At 40.9% G+C, this 16,843-nt stretch overlaps 2 protein-coding genes and 2 non-coding genes across 4 annotated transcripts; 1 reads left to right on the plus strand and 3 right to left on the minus strand.

Moving 5' to 3' along the window:
• Positions 1 to 6,118: 6,118 nt before the first annotated feature.
• On the plus strand, positions 6,119 to 8,296 carry LOC115578815 (type-4 ice-structuring protein LS-12-like). Its single transcript, XM_030412001.1, has 4 exons — positions 6,119 to 6,205; positions 7,056 to 7,124; positions 7,230 to 7,353; positions 7,889 to 8,296. The coding sequence occupies exons 2-4, from the start codon at positions 7,076 to 7,078 to the stop codon at positions 8,088 to 8,090; spliced, it is 375 nt and encodes a 124-aa protein (XP_030267861.1). The 5' UTR covers positions 6,119 to 6,205; positions 7,056 to 7,075; the 3' UTR covers positions 8,091 to 8,296.
• A 926-nt stretch (positions 8,297 to 9,222) lies between these two features.
• pabpc1b (poly A binding protein, cytoplasmic 1 b) lies at positions 9,223 to 16,400 on the minus strand. Its single transcript, XM_030411996.1, has 14 exons — positions 15,609 to 16,400; positions 13,514 to 13,707; positions 13,044 to 13,159; positions 12,618 to 12,757; positions 12,418 to 12,512; positions 12,188 to 12,325; positions 11,749 to 11,844; positions 11,291 to 11,657; positions 10,925 to 11,035; positions 10,680 to 10,819; positions 10,468 to 10,552; positions 10,123 to 10,253; positions 9,870 to 9,969; positions 9,223 to 9,632 (listed from the first exon to the last, which is right to left on the minus strand). Exons 1-13 carry the CDS (start codon positions 15,799 to 15,801, stop codon positions 9,877 to 9,879), a joined length of 1,899 nt encoding a protein of 632 aa, XP_030267856.1. The 5' UTR covers positions 15,802 to 16,400; the 3' UTR covers positions 9,223 to 9,632; positions 9,870 to 9,876.
• On the minus strand, positions 11,966 to 12,102 carry LOC115579599 (small nucleolar RNA SNORA5). The gene has a single exon (XR_003983691.1). It is a non-coding gene; the product is annotated as a small nucleolar RNA SNORA5 (small nucleolar RNA).
• On the minus strand, positions 13,981 to 14,117 carry LOC115579600 (small nucleolar RNA SNORA5). The gene has a single exon (XR_003983692.1). It is a non-coding gene; the product is annotated as a small nucleolar RNA SNORA5 (small nucleolar RNA).
• Positions 16,401 to 16,843: the final 443 nt, after the last annotated feature.

Consider the following 16,843-nt stretch of genomic DNA (forward strand, 5'->3'; position numbering starts at 1 on the left):
AATAAAAGGGGCTCCATGGATCTTCTGCATTGTGCTGGAAACCAGACGTAGTTTGTGTTTGTGGAACATGTGGTATTGTGACATCTGTGCTGTGGAGGTCAAACCATGTTTAGGATGGTTGTTAGTTATAATAATAGTAATTTGATCAACAATGAGAGGAAAAAAAGATGAGCATGTTGGGGGAAGACATCAGTTCATTCAGTATTTAGGTCAAATGATCTCTTACAGCAACGTATGGCTGTGGCTTTGAATCCTCCCAAAAGGTAACCCTCCATTTCTAAACTTACGTTAGGCTTCTGTTACCCTGAGATGCACTGAGACGAGGCACTCGGGATCTCACAAAGAAATCTGCAGTCCAACAGCATTAAATAACTTCAACAGAACATCGACAGGCTCGTATAGACAAGTGAGAGAGACGTACAAGGTATTATTTTCTCATATCATGTTAAAATCCTTGCACATACGGCCAGTAAAAAAGTGACTTACACCTGCAAGTTGCATTTTCTTTGCATAGAGCCCATTCAAGCACAATTTTGAGTCCTCCTTTCTTGACTAATTTCCATCATGTCCCATTCTCTCCTCTCTTTTGTCCACTACATTTTATTCATAAATATTGTAGTTTTTACTTTTTGACAACATTCACCTGGCATCTACTAGTGACCAGGGCCAAGATGATCTTCAAACATTCATTTTAAGGGTAAAATACATTAAGGTTTTTAATGTGATAAATTGTTAGGACACTTTATCATGTCTCAGATGTCTGTGTGTTCCTGGCAGCTCCTCCAAAAGGACATTTTCCCACTGAACATCACAGATGGTTTCAATGAATCCACAGTTTGAAGGGGAAAATTAACCAATATTTCGATTCCAAAAAAAGTGAATATAAATTTATGCAGCAGAACTTTGGCTCTTCTTACTTCTTACTTCATTAATCATCTCACGATTCATCTCGTGGCCCTTTGAAGGAGGCCTGACTCCCGGGCTGGGAAACACTTGATTCAATCAAACTGTATATAAAGTAGTTAAACACATGTTGACACACTGATGCAACAGTAACTAATCTAATCATGTAATATACTGTAAAGCCCAATTATAGTAATAGAAATAATAGTATTTCTACACAAACAGTAGTTTTACTTTTGATACGTTAAGTACATTTAGATTTTACATAAATACAAGACTTTAACTTTAATGGTGTGTGTTTGCATTGCATATTGGTCCTATTACTTCTGTAAATTAAGTATTTCTTCCACCACTGTTGTATTCTATTACATTTCGAACAAACCGAAAAAACAAACTGACCCGGGACAACACAGATTCATACTACTGTACTTTTTTTTTTTTCCACAATATGTTTATTGTCATTTTTCTTAGAACAACCCAACAATAAACATAACAGTAATATTTGACAATGCAATTTAAATTAGGACTACACATACTCACATTCCCCAGACACACACATTCTCGCACACCTGCACACCCTCATCTCCTTGCACCTATCTAAAGTAAAATAAAAATAAAATAAAATAAATATTTTCCATCCTCATTTACGATTTTCTTTCAAGTTGGGCCCCCCCTTCCATCTTTAATTATATTCATATATGGTTCCCAAAGCTTAGCAAAGTCTTTCCGTTTGCCCTTAGCAATGTAAGTTAGTCTTTCCAGACCAACACAGTGCGATAGTTCCTTTATCCACATCCGTAGTGATGGTGCTTCCATGCTCTTCCAACACAGTGCGATTGCCCTCCTGGCCTGGAGAAGTCCAAAGTCCAATAGTTTGGTCTGTTTCAAGGTCTGTTTAAAGTTCTTCGGATATATTCCAAGCAAACAGAGCCCGGCATTTAAAGGGACTCTGGTGTTAAACAAGTCTGACAAACATTTTAAAACATCCTTCCAAAAATCCTGGATCTTCACACATTCCCATTGACAATGAAATAGAGTCCCTTTCTCAGTCAAGCATTTAGAACACACATCAGGGATATTAGCAGACATATGATGAAGCCTGACAGGGGTTATATACATCCTCATAAGCCACTTATATTGGAGTAATTTAAACCTTGTATTAATTGTCTGTGTTTGTGCTCTTAAACAAGCATTGTTCCAGCTTCCAAGCATTTAGTTTATCGCGTGCTGATTCAGGGCTATTTGCAACTAATATGTTGTAATATCTAGATACATGTCCTTTCCTTCCTAAATTTACAAGTGTAACTTCCTCAAGTTTTGATAAAGGTGGTATACACATTATTTGTTCAGATTTTTTAGACATATAACTTTTTAACTGCAAATATTTGAAGAAGTGTTTTTTTGGAATTTGATATCTCAAACACAGCTGATCAAAGGAAAGCAAAACTCCATCCTTGTAAAGATCCATCATTTTCTGAATGCCTTTAACATTCCATAACCTAAATCCTCCATCTTTCTTGCCGGGTGTGAACTGTGCATTACCCCAAATAGGCGTGAATTGAGACAGTGCTGGCATGTCACCCACATGCTTATGTGCAGCATGCCATATTGAAATTGTATTTTTGAGAAACGGATTTTTTGTGTGCTTTTTTAATGTTTTTATGTCAGAGGAATATATATACAACTTTAATGGTAGATCCGGAACGGACTCCTGTTCAATGTTTACCCAGGCTGGGGGCGCCGCTGTACAAAAATAGCACGATGCTGCCGTCAGTTGGGAAGCCATATAGTACCATCTAAGATTTGGAAGTTGAAGCCCCCCTCTTTCATAAGGCAAATATAGTAGATTAAGGCGGAGTCTAGCTTTTCTATTATTCCAAATAAATTGACCAAGTAGTTTATTAAGCTTATCATAGAACTTGTTTGACAATGGCAATGGAAGTGTTTGAAAATAGTATAAAAATTTAGGTAAAACTGACATTTTTATAAGATTTATTCGACCCATCATGGAGATAGGCAAATTAGACCATCGATTCAGTAATTCAGTTACATCATCCACCAGAGGGTCATAGTTTATTGAGATTATTTCACTGAGTTCAGGAGTAATTTTAACACCCAAGTACCTGAAACCTTCAGTCGTTGTCATAAATGGGGTATCTATTATGGGACTATGTCTTTCTTCCTTATTGAGAAACATTAACACTGATTTAGAATTATTAATTTTATATCCGGATATCCCTCCAAAAGTTTCAATTAATCTCATTAGACTAGGAATACTATTTTTTAAATTTGTCAGGAAAAATATGATATCATCCGCATATAAAGAGATGCGATGATCCACCTTCCCAATTGTTATACCTGATAAACTCTTATGGACTCTTACAGCCATAGCTAGGGGTTCAATTGCTAATGTGAATAATAGTGGAGATAATGGACAACCCTGGCGAGTGGATCTCTGTAGACTAAAGGGTTTGGAGATGGTATTATTGGTTAAAATCTCAACGGTTGGATTTGTATATAGCAGTTGGAGCCATTTTAGAAACGTTTTCCCTAACCCAAATCTTGGAAGTACTTCAAAGAGGTAGCCCCATTCTATCCTATCAAATGCCTGGCTTGCATCGACCGACAGCAGTGCTGTGTCCTTTGCGTCATATTTCTCATATAGTATATTTAGGACTCTTCTTATATTATGGTAACCTTGTCTATTTTGTATGAAACCTTGTTGATCATCAATGATCAGCTGAGGGAGGTATTTGTCTAATCTTCTAGAGAGCGTTTTGCAAAGAATTTTTATGTCACATCCCATTAAACTAATTGGCCTGTAAGATGAGCATTCGGTTGGGGGCTTATTTGGTTTTAATATTAGGGTTATTATAGCTAACCTTAAAGAATCTGGGAGTATTCCTTTCATAAACGACTCTTCATACATGTCCAGAAGCGGCCTTAATAGCTGTCTTTTAAATGTTTTGTAAAACTCGATTGGTAACCCATCTGGTCCGGGTGCTTTACTGCTACTGATATCTCCTATAGCTTCATCAAGTTCTTTTGTTGTTAATGGACCATCTAGTGTTATTTTCTCGTCCTCTGATATAGTCGGAAATTGCAACTGGTCAAGAAATGTCTTCTGAGCTTCTCTATTTTCTGTACATTCTGATTTGTATAACAATTTATAAAAATTTCTAAAAGTGTTATTTATCTCTACGGGGTCCATAATTAAGTTGCCAGAGTTTGATTTTATACTATTTATAGTTCTTTCAGCTTGTATTTTCTTTACCCTCCATGCCAATAATTTACCTGCCTTTTCCCCTTGGTCGTAGTATGTTTGTTTAATCCACATTAGGCTTTCAGCAACTTTATCAGTCGTTAACTTATCATAACTAGCTCTCATAACAGATATATTATGTAATTTTACAGGGTCATTATCATTATAAAATTCAGTTTCAGCTTTTTTTATTTGGTTTTCTAGTGAATGTAACTCTTGGTTATAGCGCTTGGTCTTAGATCTCTTGTAGCTATACTACTGTACTTTGTTCATATGCGGCGGACCCTGCCACCTTTCTAGCTTCAAACAGCGTTAAGAGGACCGTATTTTAATCTGAGAACAGCTTGTTTATTCAGTTATTGAAAGAAACTGGTAACTAAATTCGGGTTTGAATTTATTCTCCAAAACAACGTAGTGCTCCTTTAACAGTAATCAAATAGCAGGAAACTTACAGTACCTATTATTCTAACACTGAAAAGAATAAAGAATACATTTGGCTGATAATATTTATGCTTTTCTCTTCTCACCACCTCTTCCTGCTGCAGTATATTTATGTTTTCAGGTCTGTGTCATGCCTGCATGCCACGCATACCGCAGCGAAGATGTTTCCACATCTGGAGCACTCTCTTTCTCATTTTTAGAGGTGTAAACACCCTGAGCTGTTTCCACCGGGGGAGTCCAGGCCACCAGTGGACGGACTCTGGACAGGGAGAATGATCTCTGGTTGAAAACATTCCCACATCTGGTTTTGATTGAAGCGTTACAGTAAAAGAAAAAAAAAAAATCTGACTTTTTAAACTCCAGCACGGGGCTTTACCACTTGATGAATAGAGACTCATAGGATTGTCGTTCAGGTTTTATTAAACTCGCATATTTTCCCTGTATTCCCACCTCTCCCCCCCTGTCTTGAGTTGTTTATTGCTGACTGGGGTGGAGTGTGCTCAAGAATTAATTACTTTACAACAACCGTAAAGATAAACTGGCAGCAATAACAGCCCCGTTGGATGTAAACCAAAGGTAGAAGGTTTACATCCACATGGATGAGAGTCGAATGAGACGTCTTCCTAAAGAACAGCTGACTGAACAGCTGACTGACAGACCATGTTGTTTTAAAAAAGCTCTTGTTCTTTCTTCATGAAATTGCTTTTAATCCTTGGAATCTTGGAGCTTAAAGGTCCAAAGAACTCTAAACAAGAGATTTAACTCTTGCTCCTCATGCAGTAGTTTTCGTCTTGAGGCAGACATAAACATTCGGTGAAAAGTTTATTGCAGCAACTGGGCTGAGAACACAATCATTTTTCTTCTTTTTTTCTGCTTTTAATGCCAATAAACGTACATTTTATGGCCACTTACATTTTGATTATCATTTAATAATTTGTTTCCTCAAAACAGTTACACAGCAGGGACCGCTGACACACACCACAGCATGTGTAGCCTAGTTTGTGACATCTGGGTTGACCTTTGACACTGACACACAACTGATTATTAAAAGCAAACGCAGAACGCATCAATCATTCAATCAGAGCTATAAAACACGATACAAAAATAAGCGCGACCAACTTAAAGTTTGATTCTTGAATTATAAGCAAAACGACATCACAAACTTTGTTACAACTACAACTGAGCGATGAAATGAGAAGCAAAACAGGAACAAGAAGAGACACGCTTGCTGTCAGTTATCTGCTCTGTTATCATATCTGTCGAGGCTGATGTGGCAACATCAGCGTAGCCACTGTCACGGTGATGCTGTCACCGGTGATTAAGTGTTTTATTTAATCAATATGATAAGATGCACTCTCATGCGGGACAGTCAGCAGAGGGACTCTTGGACTTTGCTTTAGTTTGCCCAGGTGGCAAACTCAGCAGCAAGGGTCAGCACCCTGAGTCCCTAACTGGCACAAACATCCAATGATGTTTTGTTTCTTTATCTCAGCCAATCAGATTCGCTCTTGACGGGGCCGCATCAACCGGCTGGACTATAAAAAGTGTGAGGGAACTCCAGGAAGGCACCATCCGGTCCAAGATCCTCCTGCCGTACAGGTGAGTACAACTCCGGTCATCCCATCTTCTTGTGGACCGCGTCTTTATTTTAAAACTTCTGATTGTTTCTTAACTCGAGACTGAAATTTGGACTTTATTTCGCTCCGGCTTTTAATGAATCAAATCATTTCAAAGGGAAGATTAAACTTGAACACATTTTTAAAGTAAAAATACTGAATAACCAGCTATTATTTCTTTATATTGACTGACGTTTTCAGGGAAAGTCCCTGACAGATTTCTTAGCTTTTCAACAATTATTTTATTTCTCGGTTTTGTTTTAAAATCAGGGAAAAATCTAATGCGGACAGTGAGACAGAAAAGGACCTTAAATACATTGGTATATACTCACACTTGAAACAAATTCAGGCCGACAGAGGATATAAAAGTCACATTTAATTTAAAAAATCATCCAGGTGTAGCAGTTTGAAAATCATGATAGTTATTTCTGCTAATTCATCCAATTGTGACTTTTTGACATGTTTGTCTTTGATAAGCCTGATTTGAAGTTTACAAGTTAACGCGTGGGGGTTTTGGACAAACACGATGAGGGACTAAACAATATTTATCTTATTTATCTCTTGACAAATTTCCAAGAACAACTTCTTTTTTTTGTTTTATCAGTGAGTCATCTGATGAGGCAACAGGAGGCCTCCCTACACTCTTTCAGCTCTGAAAAAAACAACTTCATGAAACATCCTCGTGGCTCGATCAAGTCTTTTGAAACGTTAAAATGATCAGAGAATATTAAAGCACTGCTCCGTTGTCGCAAGATGAACTCAACGAAAGGATGAAGAGAGGAACCCACAGTGTTTTAACATCAAAATAACTCAATTCTGTTTTGCTTTTATAGGTCTACTCCACTCCGCCGCCATGAAACTCTCCCTCATCGTCGCCGTCGCCGTGCTCGCTCTGGCACACGGTACAGTTCCACCTTCACGCCTGGTTTCTTCTAAACGTTTCGAAGTTGAAAAACACTCTCACTTTATTGACTTGGTTTTTTTTGTGTTTTGGAAACCCCCCACAGGAAGCTTCGCACAGGATGCTACTGATCTCCAGAAGATCGGTCAGTACTTCGAGGAGATGAAGAACAAGATGACCCAGGACCTGACTGAGTTCATGCGCAGCCAGGACCTGACCAGCCAGGCTCAGTGAGTATACAGTGACGCCTGACTGACACCTCGACCAACACACACACACACACACACACACACACGCACGCACTTGGTCGTGACGGTGACTCATGGTGATTAGAATCCGCTTGACCTCACTGGACCTTGAACATTGTTAAACGCCAGTTAGAAGTTGAGTAACTCGCGCTTTACTCGAGTATCTCTTCTTTAAATGTTCTGCTTTTAAACTGAGAGTACTTCATATTTAACTAGCATTAATAGCATTAATAGCATTTTGAAGTATTCACCATTGACTTGATGTCTTCTTGTGATAGTCACTTTTTTATGTAAGAAGTGCATCTTTAGAAAATGAGCAAAGTAATGGCCGGCATGTATCTCACAGAGCCCCCTGTGCCCACTTTGACAATTCTGCAAGCATAAGAAATCAAAACGTGGCCATTATTGAAGAAGCCCAGGTCACATGACACTAACAGAGACTGCACTGTTATATGTAATTTAAACAGGTTTATTTCTGGCCTTCCTAAATGTTCTTTCATTATGTTCTACCCCAAAGGAGCCTCCAGACCCAACTGGAGCCCCTGGCCAGTCAGGTGCAGGAGCAGCTGAAGACTGTCGCCGCCAGCGTCGAGGAGCAGATCAAGCCCATGGCCGCCAGCGTGCAGGCTCAGATCCAGCCCATGGTCACCGAGTTCCAGAAGCAGATGGAGACCATCTTCCAGCAGCTGACCGAGCAGGCCAAGGCCATTGGCAACTAAACCAATTGTCCTTTAAAAAAAAAAGATGTGAATGTGCCTCTGTACCAACATCTACTCTGTCGTGGACTGAGTTAACAGAGCTACTTGCATTTCAAGGCTGGCCTGAAAGTGCAGGCAGATAACACCTGCCTAAGATGTGTTTTTAGTGGTTGTTAACAGTGACATTAACACCTCTGTCCTAAAGCACAATAAATCTGGAAACACAACTTCACTGTGTCAATTTCATTTTGTATGAGTATGAGTGTTTATATAGTGTTTAATTGAGTACCTTTACCCTTTGAGGTACTTGTGAACTTCCAGACTGAGTTTAATAATATGAAATATAATCAATAAATACATTTTGATGTAATATTATAGATTAGAATGACATTTTATTGATCCCTGAGGGGAAATTCACAAGCTATATACAGTAGTTAAACCACCTTCAACATTAAGAAGATGGGGGTAAATAGTAAAGATCATACTGAAACATGCTATTCTGCATGAGAACTTATAGTACTTTAAGTATATTTTCATGCTTCGAGGAAAATGAAGGACGACTGGAAGCATTTCCATCTGCTTTCATGTCTCCATTATATACTAAATTAATGAATAAGCTTACAGTTTAGCCCATGTTGTTGATAATCATTTCTATTACAGAACTATTACAGAAACGACCTGGCTATTATGAACAGAACGTTTAGAAATGACAGTTTTGACATTATGGTGTTCATGTATTGTATTGTAGATATGTCTATTGAAGTTAGCATGCTAACTAGCTACCCCTAAAATCATACTAGCTGTGTTGACACCAGCACTCCCCTTAGTCCCCAAGCTCCCAATTTGAATCACTTGCTACACGGCTAACTTCACTAACCAGCTAACAGCAGCTATGGTTAACGGTTATGTTCATATGCTGCATCCGGTATTCTTTTGCTGTATACGGCACCTTTAAGTAAAAAGGTGAATGCTTGACTTGAACGTGTAACAGTATTTTCTCACTGTGATGTTGCTACTGTGATCTGAGTACTTCTTCCACCTCTGATGAACACATTTGGGGACTCCTACTTCTATCAGGTTGTTGTGAGTGACAGGAACAGGCTCATTCTGACCTGTTACGATATGTTAAACTGGCAATAACGGACACATCGAATTTTTTTTTAAGTTTTATTCAAGCAAGCAAAGGTCAGGGGGGGATATTTCACAATAACAGGCCGCTACAGCCCAAACATTCAAACATTTAAACAGGATAAAGGAAGGCAGAAAGGAATGCTTTCAATCAGATTTTGTCAAAGAAACTCTCCTCTAAAACCCCTCAGAAATTGGAACATTTTCTATTTTAACTTTTTCTCTTTTTTTGATGCATTTTTTATCATTTTAACTCAACAAACCAGGCCTGCTGCTTCTGCTCATTTACAGGCCTGACTGGAGACTTGTTACCATTGTTTGTTTTTTTTAATATATTATTTGACTTCTTTTTACTCTGTTTTATGTATTTTCAACTTTTTCGCTGTTAGATTCTTTTGTCCGTCGGTGAAGCTAGTCTCTCAAGGATCCCCACTCCTGTGAATATGAAACAAACGTATCGTCAATGATATGGATTTTCTTCGCCACACATTGGTAAACCTAAGACCCGTTTGTATATGTAAAATTACCGTGTAACAAGGCTTGAAAATTATCAGAATGCATAAGATGACAGGTGTGTTCAATAAATAAGTAGAACGTTTATCATAAAGAGCCTTAATCTCCTGACAACACTGTGCTCTCCTTGTTAAAGCAGCTCTGAAAAACGAGTTGTACCTTGGATTCAGACACTTGGGACACCAGATGAATTTGTCACAGTCTTCTGGGCGGCCTCCTTGGCCTGGTGGGCCTGAAGCACAGCCACTGCCTCATCCACCTAGAAAGATAATAGCTTAATGTCATAGAAACCACAACATCATGGTGGCATTACCTCAAATTGCCTGCAAGATCCACCTTTCCTGGGAAAGTACTGTCTGCACTTCCCTGTCCTGGTAAAGTCTTATCAATATTATTGACCTTCAGTACTGACCTTCGAGCGGAGAGACTCTGGTGACTCAAGCATGTGGAGCAGCTCAGAGTTGTCGATCTCCAGAAGCATGCCAGTGATCTTTCCTGCCAGGCTTGGGTGCATGTTCTGGATCAGTGGGAAAAGACGCTCACCTAGAGGAGGACACAGAGGATTTAAGACAGGAAGTGATTTAGGTTCGCCAAGCACCAGTTACTGGGATAATACCTGTGTATTATACAATACAAAAGACAGCAGGTATGGTTTTCTCAGCCGGGGCAGAACTTGTTTTGTTCTCACTGGTGTCGAGTGAGAAGACGGGGATCGACATTGTCAAGCTAACATGGAAGTGCTGCTGCTGACACTTACCCAGCATCTGCTTTTGTTCCTGTGGTGGAGCAGCAGCCAACATGGAGGCCGTCAGAGGCTCCTGTCCCTGAACATGAACAGCAGGCTGAAGGGAAGGACACGAGGAATTAAAAGTCAGACAGAACCTTTTTAGCGCACACTGAACTTCAACTTTCTCTCACGTGCAGGTCAGAGTGGGTGAGTTGGTGTAAAAAAGAAGTGTGCATTCCTACCTGCTGCATGTTGACTTGTGGCTGACTCATGTGCTGCTGGGTGTTGCGGACGCCTGCAGCATACTTGTACTGAGGGACTCCACGCACAGGGGCGGCTGCTGCAGCAGCTGCAGTGGCTGGTCGGGGCCCCATGGTCTGAGCTGCAGCAAGAGCGATAAACATTAAAACAAAGACAAAAGCAGCAGCCATGCAGGTAAACTGTTGTTGCAGTCAGACAGACTGTTGACCGAGTATAGGGGACTGACCGACACGCTGGGTGGACATCATGCGCGGCACCTGGGAGTTCGGTCGCATGCCACCAAAGGTCTGAGGGCGTGGCGCTGAGGGACGCATGGCACCCGGCATGTTCTGGAAGTCTGAACATACAAAAACAGTAGCTTCATTTACACAAGTACAAACAGGCGTCTTTCCTTAATAATGTCTTAATGTTCTTACAAAATGAGGGTTTGGGGTTCATTCAACAAATATTTTGTACCTAAACTAAATATTTCTAGACTCTTTTGGTTTACATGAGTGATTATGTAGATGAAACACCAGATTATGTTGAAAATCAAACATAACATTCCTAACCTTGATAACATAACAGTTCAAATTTGAGTCGTGATACTCACGTTGCGGCCGGACACCTTGGGTGGCCCAGCGTGGGCTCGGGCGGAGCTGAGCCATCTGCCCAGCAGCTGGGTAGTAAGCAGCACGGTTCTGGGCCTGAGGTATGGCTGCCATGAAATAGCCAGAGGGCGGGGCTGGCTGGTAGGGATTGATGACTGGGTTTGGCACTGCGCGCACGCTGGCCATGCGCTGCATGTACTGATTAGTCAAGTGGGCTTGGCGCTCCTCTTTGCGCTGGGCCAGGGCCACGTACAATGGCTTGGTGGCTACGATGCGTCCGTTCATTTCCGTCACTGCTTTGGTGGCCTCTTCTGGGGATGAGAAGCAGACAAAGCCGAAGCCCTTGCTTCGCCCTCCTTCCATCATGACCTGAGAGTGTGGAAGTCAAATGCAACCGATGAATGAATCAGGATACAGCTTGAGAACATTAGAGAAGATGAGTATACATGTGAGGTCTTACCTTTGCACTGGTTATAGTGCCAAAGGGTGAGAACTCCTTTCGTAGACGTTCATCGTCAATTCCATCATCAAGGTTCTTCACGTACAAGTTGACACCCTGAAAAAAAGACAAAAGTAGTGTCAACTTTTGTGTTAGCTTTTCAAAACACAAAAGTGTTTTAGGCAGGAATAATCCAACGCAAATACTGAAAAATGACACTTCATTGTTTCTCTAATGTTATTGTCTGTAGTACATATTTATCCCCAGAATCCATGAGAAAGAAATGTGGGGCCCATGAACTACAGAGTCACTGTGGCAGCCATTTTGGCCAGTGCAACCTACTAAGGAGAGAGCACTGAATTTGACAAAGCTGCAGTCTTTCTATATGCTCGACCAGACAATATGACTGAGGGTAATTAGAAACTACGATACGTTATTTGAATTACAAGACGAAACAGACCTGGTAGCGAGTCATGCGGTCTTGTTTCATTTGCTCGAATTTGCGCTTGAGTTCGGTCTGTCGCTCCACCTTCTTCTGGGCGCGGCCAACGTAGATGAGCTTGCCGTTCAACTCCTTCCCGTTCATCTCATCCACTGCCTGAAACAAACAACATAACCAAGTCAGCTCAGGGGCAGGAAATGGTGGACGGTCTCAGGTGGTCAGCAGAAAATTGTAGCTACTACTCTTACCCTCTGGGCGTCCTCGTGCCTCTCAAAGCTGACAAACCCAAAACCTCGAGACTTTCCGCTGTCATCGGTCATGACGCGGATGCTCATGGCGTTTCCTAGGCAACAGAGAGAGAACCTTTGATGAGTATATTTTGCCCGATAATGTTTTACTGCAGGGGATCAAACCGCTGTCTACTTGAAATAAGGACACCCTGACTGACCGTATTTGTTGAACACTTCCCTCAGCTTTTCATCATCCATGTCTTCACCAAAGTTTTTAACATAGACATTTGTGAACTCCTTGGCTCGGGCACCCAGCTCAGCCTCGCGTTCTTTGCGAGATTTGAAGCGACCCACAAATCTGCATCGAAATGGACATAAAACAGAATTTTAATACACATTAACTACATTATAAACATGTGGTGATTATTGGGTCAACTGTGTGTGTTCAGTAAACTTTATGAGCTACTTCTGCATCATCATAGAATTCTATTCAGTCATCTTTGCAAAGAAACATAGGCGGAAAGTGCTGAAAGGGCTCAAGCATCACTGTGCAACCTTCAAACTTCAATATCAATTCAACAGTTTCCACGCCACACATGAGTTGGCACCAAAACAGTTTCAAACTGCATAAAGCATTCACTTACACTTTTCGGTCATTGAGCAGCATGCCATTCATTTTCTCAATGGCTCGTTCCGCGGCCTCCTGAGTCTCAAAATGCACAAAGCCGTAGCCTTTAGAGCCATTCTCGTCACAAACCACCTTGGAGAGAGAAGATACGTGCTGCTTTTAAGCCTCACACACACATGCAGTAACAAGATATTAAACTTGGCCCGTCTGTTGGATCACACCTGAAATACTAATCTCCTCTATTAACCAGACTTTATATTGTGATGTTCCTTAGATTGGAAGGCAAGCAAAGTTTCAAACTATATATCAAATCATGATGTATCATATCTGCCGGGTTATTGATCTGTTAGTGCAAACAGTTCTACAACAATTACAAGAGCACACACGCATGCAAATGACGCCTGCACTCACAATGCTTTACCACAGCAATGACAGTGGACCATCTCCCTGTTCAGGGCGGATACAAGTGGGCCACTAATCTCTTACCTTGCATGACAGGATGTTGCCAAAGGCGGAGAAGGTGTCGTACAGAGCTTTGTTGTCAATGGACTTGTCAAGATTCTTGATGAAGATGTTTCCCACACCACTTTTTCTCAATGACGGATCACGCTGCGACCACATGATGCGCACGGGCCGCCCCTTGATCACGTCAAAGTTCATGGTGTCGAGTGCACGCTCAGCTGAAGGAAGGAACGGAATATGAACATCTGTTAGGTTATAAAGCTGGTGTTGTTAGTCTTGAGGTGGTTTCTTGTGCTTAGTGGTTGTTGGAGAACTGAATAATGTCTGAAAAATTGATCTTCAAGTTCCTCTACAGGGGAGCCCCATTTAGTAAGAAATTAATGAATTATGAATAGTGAGTTATGACTAATGTTAATGTTAGTGTTTTTTTACATATCAATGTGGAACAATCCAATGGACTTAAAAATATCCCATTATTCATTTATTAATGTTTTTGTCAGTAGTACATATTTATCCCCAGAATCCACGGTGAAGAAATGTGGGGCCCATGAACTACAGATTCACTGTTGCAGCCATTTTGGCCAGTGCAACCTACTACAGAGGGAGCACTGAATTTGACAAAGCTGCAGTCTTTCTATATGCTTGGCAAGATATTATGACTTAAGTAATTAAGTTGCTCTCTAAAGAAAAGAAAGGTCCACAGTCGACGCTTTGATTGTGGTTAAAAAGTTACATCAGTCAGTGTTGACAATACTGTTCAAGGTGTCGGCTTCCTTTGAGTCTGTTGCTCCAGAGCAGCTTGGCAGTATGCATTGCTGCATTCATCCACTTCCCCTTGTCTAAATTTTCAAACCGGGCCCTTTTTGGTCACATGTACACCAGGAAAACTGCATTAGCAAACTGTGATAGCTTGCAAACTCAGACCGGTAGAAATTTTAGAAACTTTAAACAACAGAAGCAGATAGTTCTTCAGATAAATTGGAGATGATATTAACTTATCTGTATCATTTATGGCTGCATTACAAAAGTATTTTCATTACAGATTAATTCGATTATAACACATTCATTGACTGTTTGATAGAGATGTCAAAAATTTTCATTACAATTTGCCTGCACCCAAGTTGATATAACAATATTGCTTGTTTGTTTGCAGAAACCCTAAATATTCAGCTTACTATCATGAAAAGATGGGACAAAGGGCAAATATTCACATTTTTAGGCAATTTTCCCTTGAATTTTTGCCACATCATCTTTTGTATTAAGCAACTATTACTTCATGGTGGTAAGAAATGCATTTTTCCTATCAAGAAAAACTTGCATCAATGTGGTGGAATATTCTTATTTGTCAGACTTTTAATTTCTTGAATAAACAAAAACAAATTTGCAAATTCGATCTGGTTTGAGAAAGCTTGCCATATCTCATTTTTATACTGTTGATGTCACTGGAATATGAACTGACATAGAGCATGATGGTGGATTTTATCTGAACGACCCCACCCATAATACTTGGCATATCAAGACACTGAAAAAGCCTGAACAGGATATATCTCAGTAGAAAACACAAAAACACACCCAAGTGAAGCAACTGCAGATTTAGATCAGTGTTCTTATCAAGGGAAGACAGAAAAGACTTTGTGGAGGGGAGACATTTGGCTGTCAGGCCTGCAGGACTACCATATTCTAACACTTTTAGGGAGTTGGCATAGTATCTCTCTTCTTTTTTCTTTATCCCTTTACACATAAAATGAATGTTAATATCAACACAAAAACTGGCAAGCATTCAGGGCGGATATAAAGAAAGTACAGTGTCAGCACTTCAGGCTGAACAGTCAGGGTGTTGTCCTGACAGAGCCAGATAACACAGGCAGTGAGCTGTCAGCTGGCAGCGAGCTAGCTAGCTAGCTAGCAGCCCACTGTTACATGACTGGGGTGGGCAGGGCAGCGCAGACAGACATGGTGCTTTTCTGCTACGCCACTGCTGGGAGGGTTCAAGCGAGGAGACCCACCGACAACATGTCGGCCGCAGTCACGTGTAGAGAGGAAGAGGCGAGCATTTCACCTGTCATCGACTGTCATTTAAAACAAACGTGATTTTTACACACAATGATAAAGTACCCACCGTCCGCTGGCTGTTGGAAGTTGACATAGGCGTATCCGAGGGAACGCCGGGTGATCATGTCCCTGCAGACCCGGATCGACAGGATGGCTCCGGCTGGGCTGAATTTCTCGTACAGCATGGCCTCTGTCACATCTTGATGCAGATCCCCGACGTACAGGGAGGCCATGGGGTAACTCGGAGCACTGGGGTTCATATTCGTAGCCTGTGTATGCTCGAAAACTGCTCGGACGAAGCTTAATTTTCCCCCAAAAAATGTTTTTTAAAAAGTTTCCCCACCAAGAATTCTCGGTTCCCTAACGGTCCCTCGCGTCACGTCAGCTCGGGGCAGAATTTCTACTGGTACACGTTAGCAACCGTTGCCTTATGAGTTTGAGGTGCTTTTGAGTAAAAAATTAAAAGGTGAGTATATTAAAATGGCAGACTATCGACTTGTAACGGGATTAAAACTGTCACTCAGAGCTGACACACAATGATAAAAGCAAATAGAACGTGACTTGGCCTCGCTTCTGTAGCAGTAACACGTCAACTGACACTTTAGTCGTTCCGATTTTTTTAGGCAGCCCCTACTTACACGTTACCGTCCTGTCCTCGGATGTCTACTCCAGCTTCACCGACTTGTTACAAAAAAAAAAAAATGAAAATAAAAAATAAAAAGAATATGATTTTTTGGTTGTTTTATGTTTTGAATTTTTTTTTGTATTTTTTTTTTTTTATAGAATGTGTGCCGAGCGAGCTCAGGAGCACACACGCACTCACACACCACTAACAGCCGGGGTTGAGGGGGAGGAACCAACGAGGAAGTTGCAGTATATATTCGAGCGGGCGCGTCATCGAAATGGACCAATCGCCTTGCAGTACGGTTGGAAAAAAAGTCAACAAAGGGGTGTTGACCGCAGCTGTACGCATGATGATGAAATCATGTAAAAACGCACTGTTAAAGGCTGAAACTGAAGCCAGGGCAGTATCTGGAATATCTTCTCCAGTCATCTGTTTGATCAAGATGGTGGTATCACATTTCTACGTATATGTCACTCCTCTGTTGACAAAAATCCCTATCAATTTCCCAAATGTCCCTTAGGCAAGCGCTGACATCATAACTTTTCACCCCATAGGCACTTCACATGTTACAATAGAGACATCCTGTATAAAACTAGGACTCTGTTTTACCACACATGTTTGAATAATGGCATTCTGACATTGCCATTCCAGAAAGTGTCCTTAAACTTTTACAAAAC

This window comes from Sparus aurata, chromosome 3, assembly GCF_900880675.1.
Source record: "Sparus aurata chromosome 3, fSpaAur1.1, whole genome shotgun sequence".
In the NCBI taxonomy this organism is placed as follows: Eukaryota; Metazoa; Chordata; class Actinopteri; order Spariformes; family Sparidae; genus Sparus; species Sparus aurata.

Coding starts and splice junctions, on each gene's coding strand:
- LOC115578815 (XM_030412001.1), top strand. CDS start 7,076: ATGAAACTCTCCCTCATCGTCGCCGTCGCCGTGCTCGCTCTGGCACAC. Junction 7,125..7,229: donor CGTGCTCGCTCTGGCACACG/GTACAGTTCCAC, acceptor AACCCCCCACAG/GAAGCTTCGCACAGGATGCT. Junction 7,354..7,888: donor GACCTGACCAGCCAGGCTCA/GTGAGTATACAG, acceptor TCTACCCCAAAG/GAGCCTCCAGACCCAACTGG.
- pabpc1b (XM_030411996.1), bottom strand. CDS start 15,801: ATGAACCCCAGTGCTCCGAGTTACCCCATGGCCTCCCTGTACGTCGGG. Junction 11,658..11,748: donor GCACTATAACCAGTGCAAAG/GTAAGACCTCAC, acceptor CCACACTCTCAG/GTCATGATGGAAGGAGGGCG. Junction 10,553..10,679: donor CACAAGTCAACATGCAGCAG/GTAGGAATGCAC, acceptor CCTTCCCTTCAG/CCTGCTGTTCATGTTCAGGG.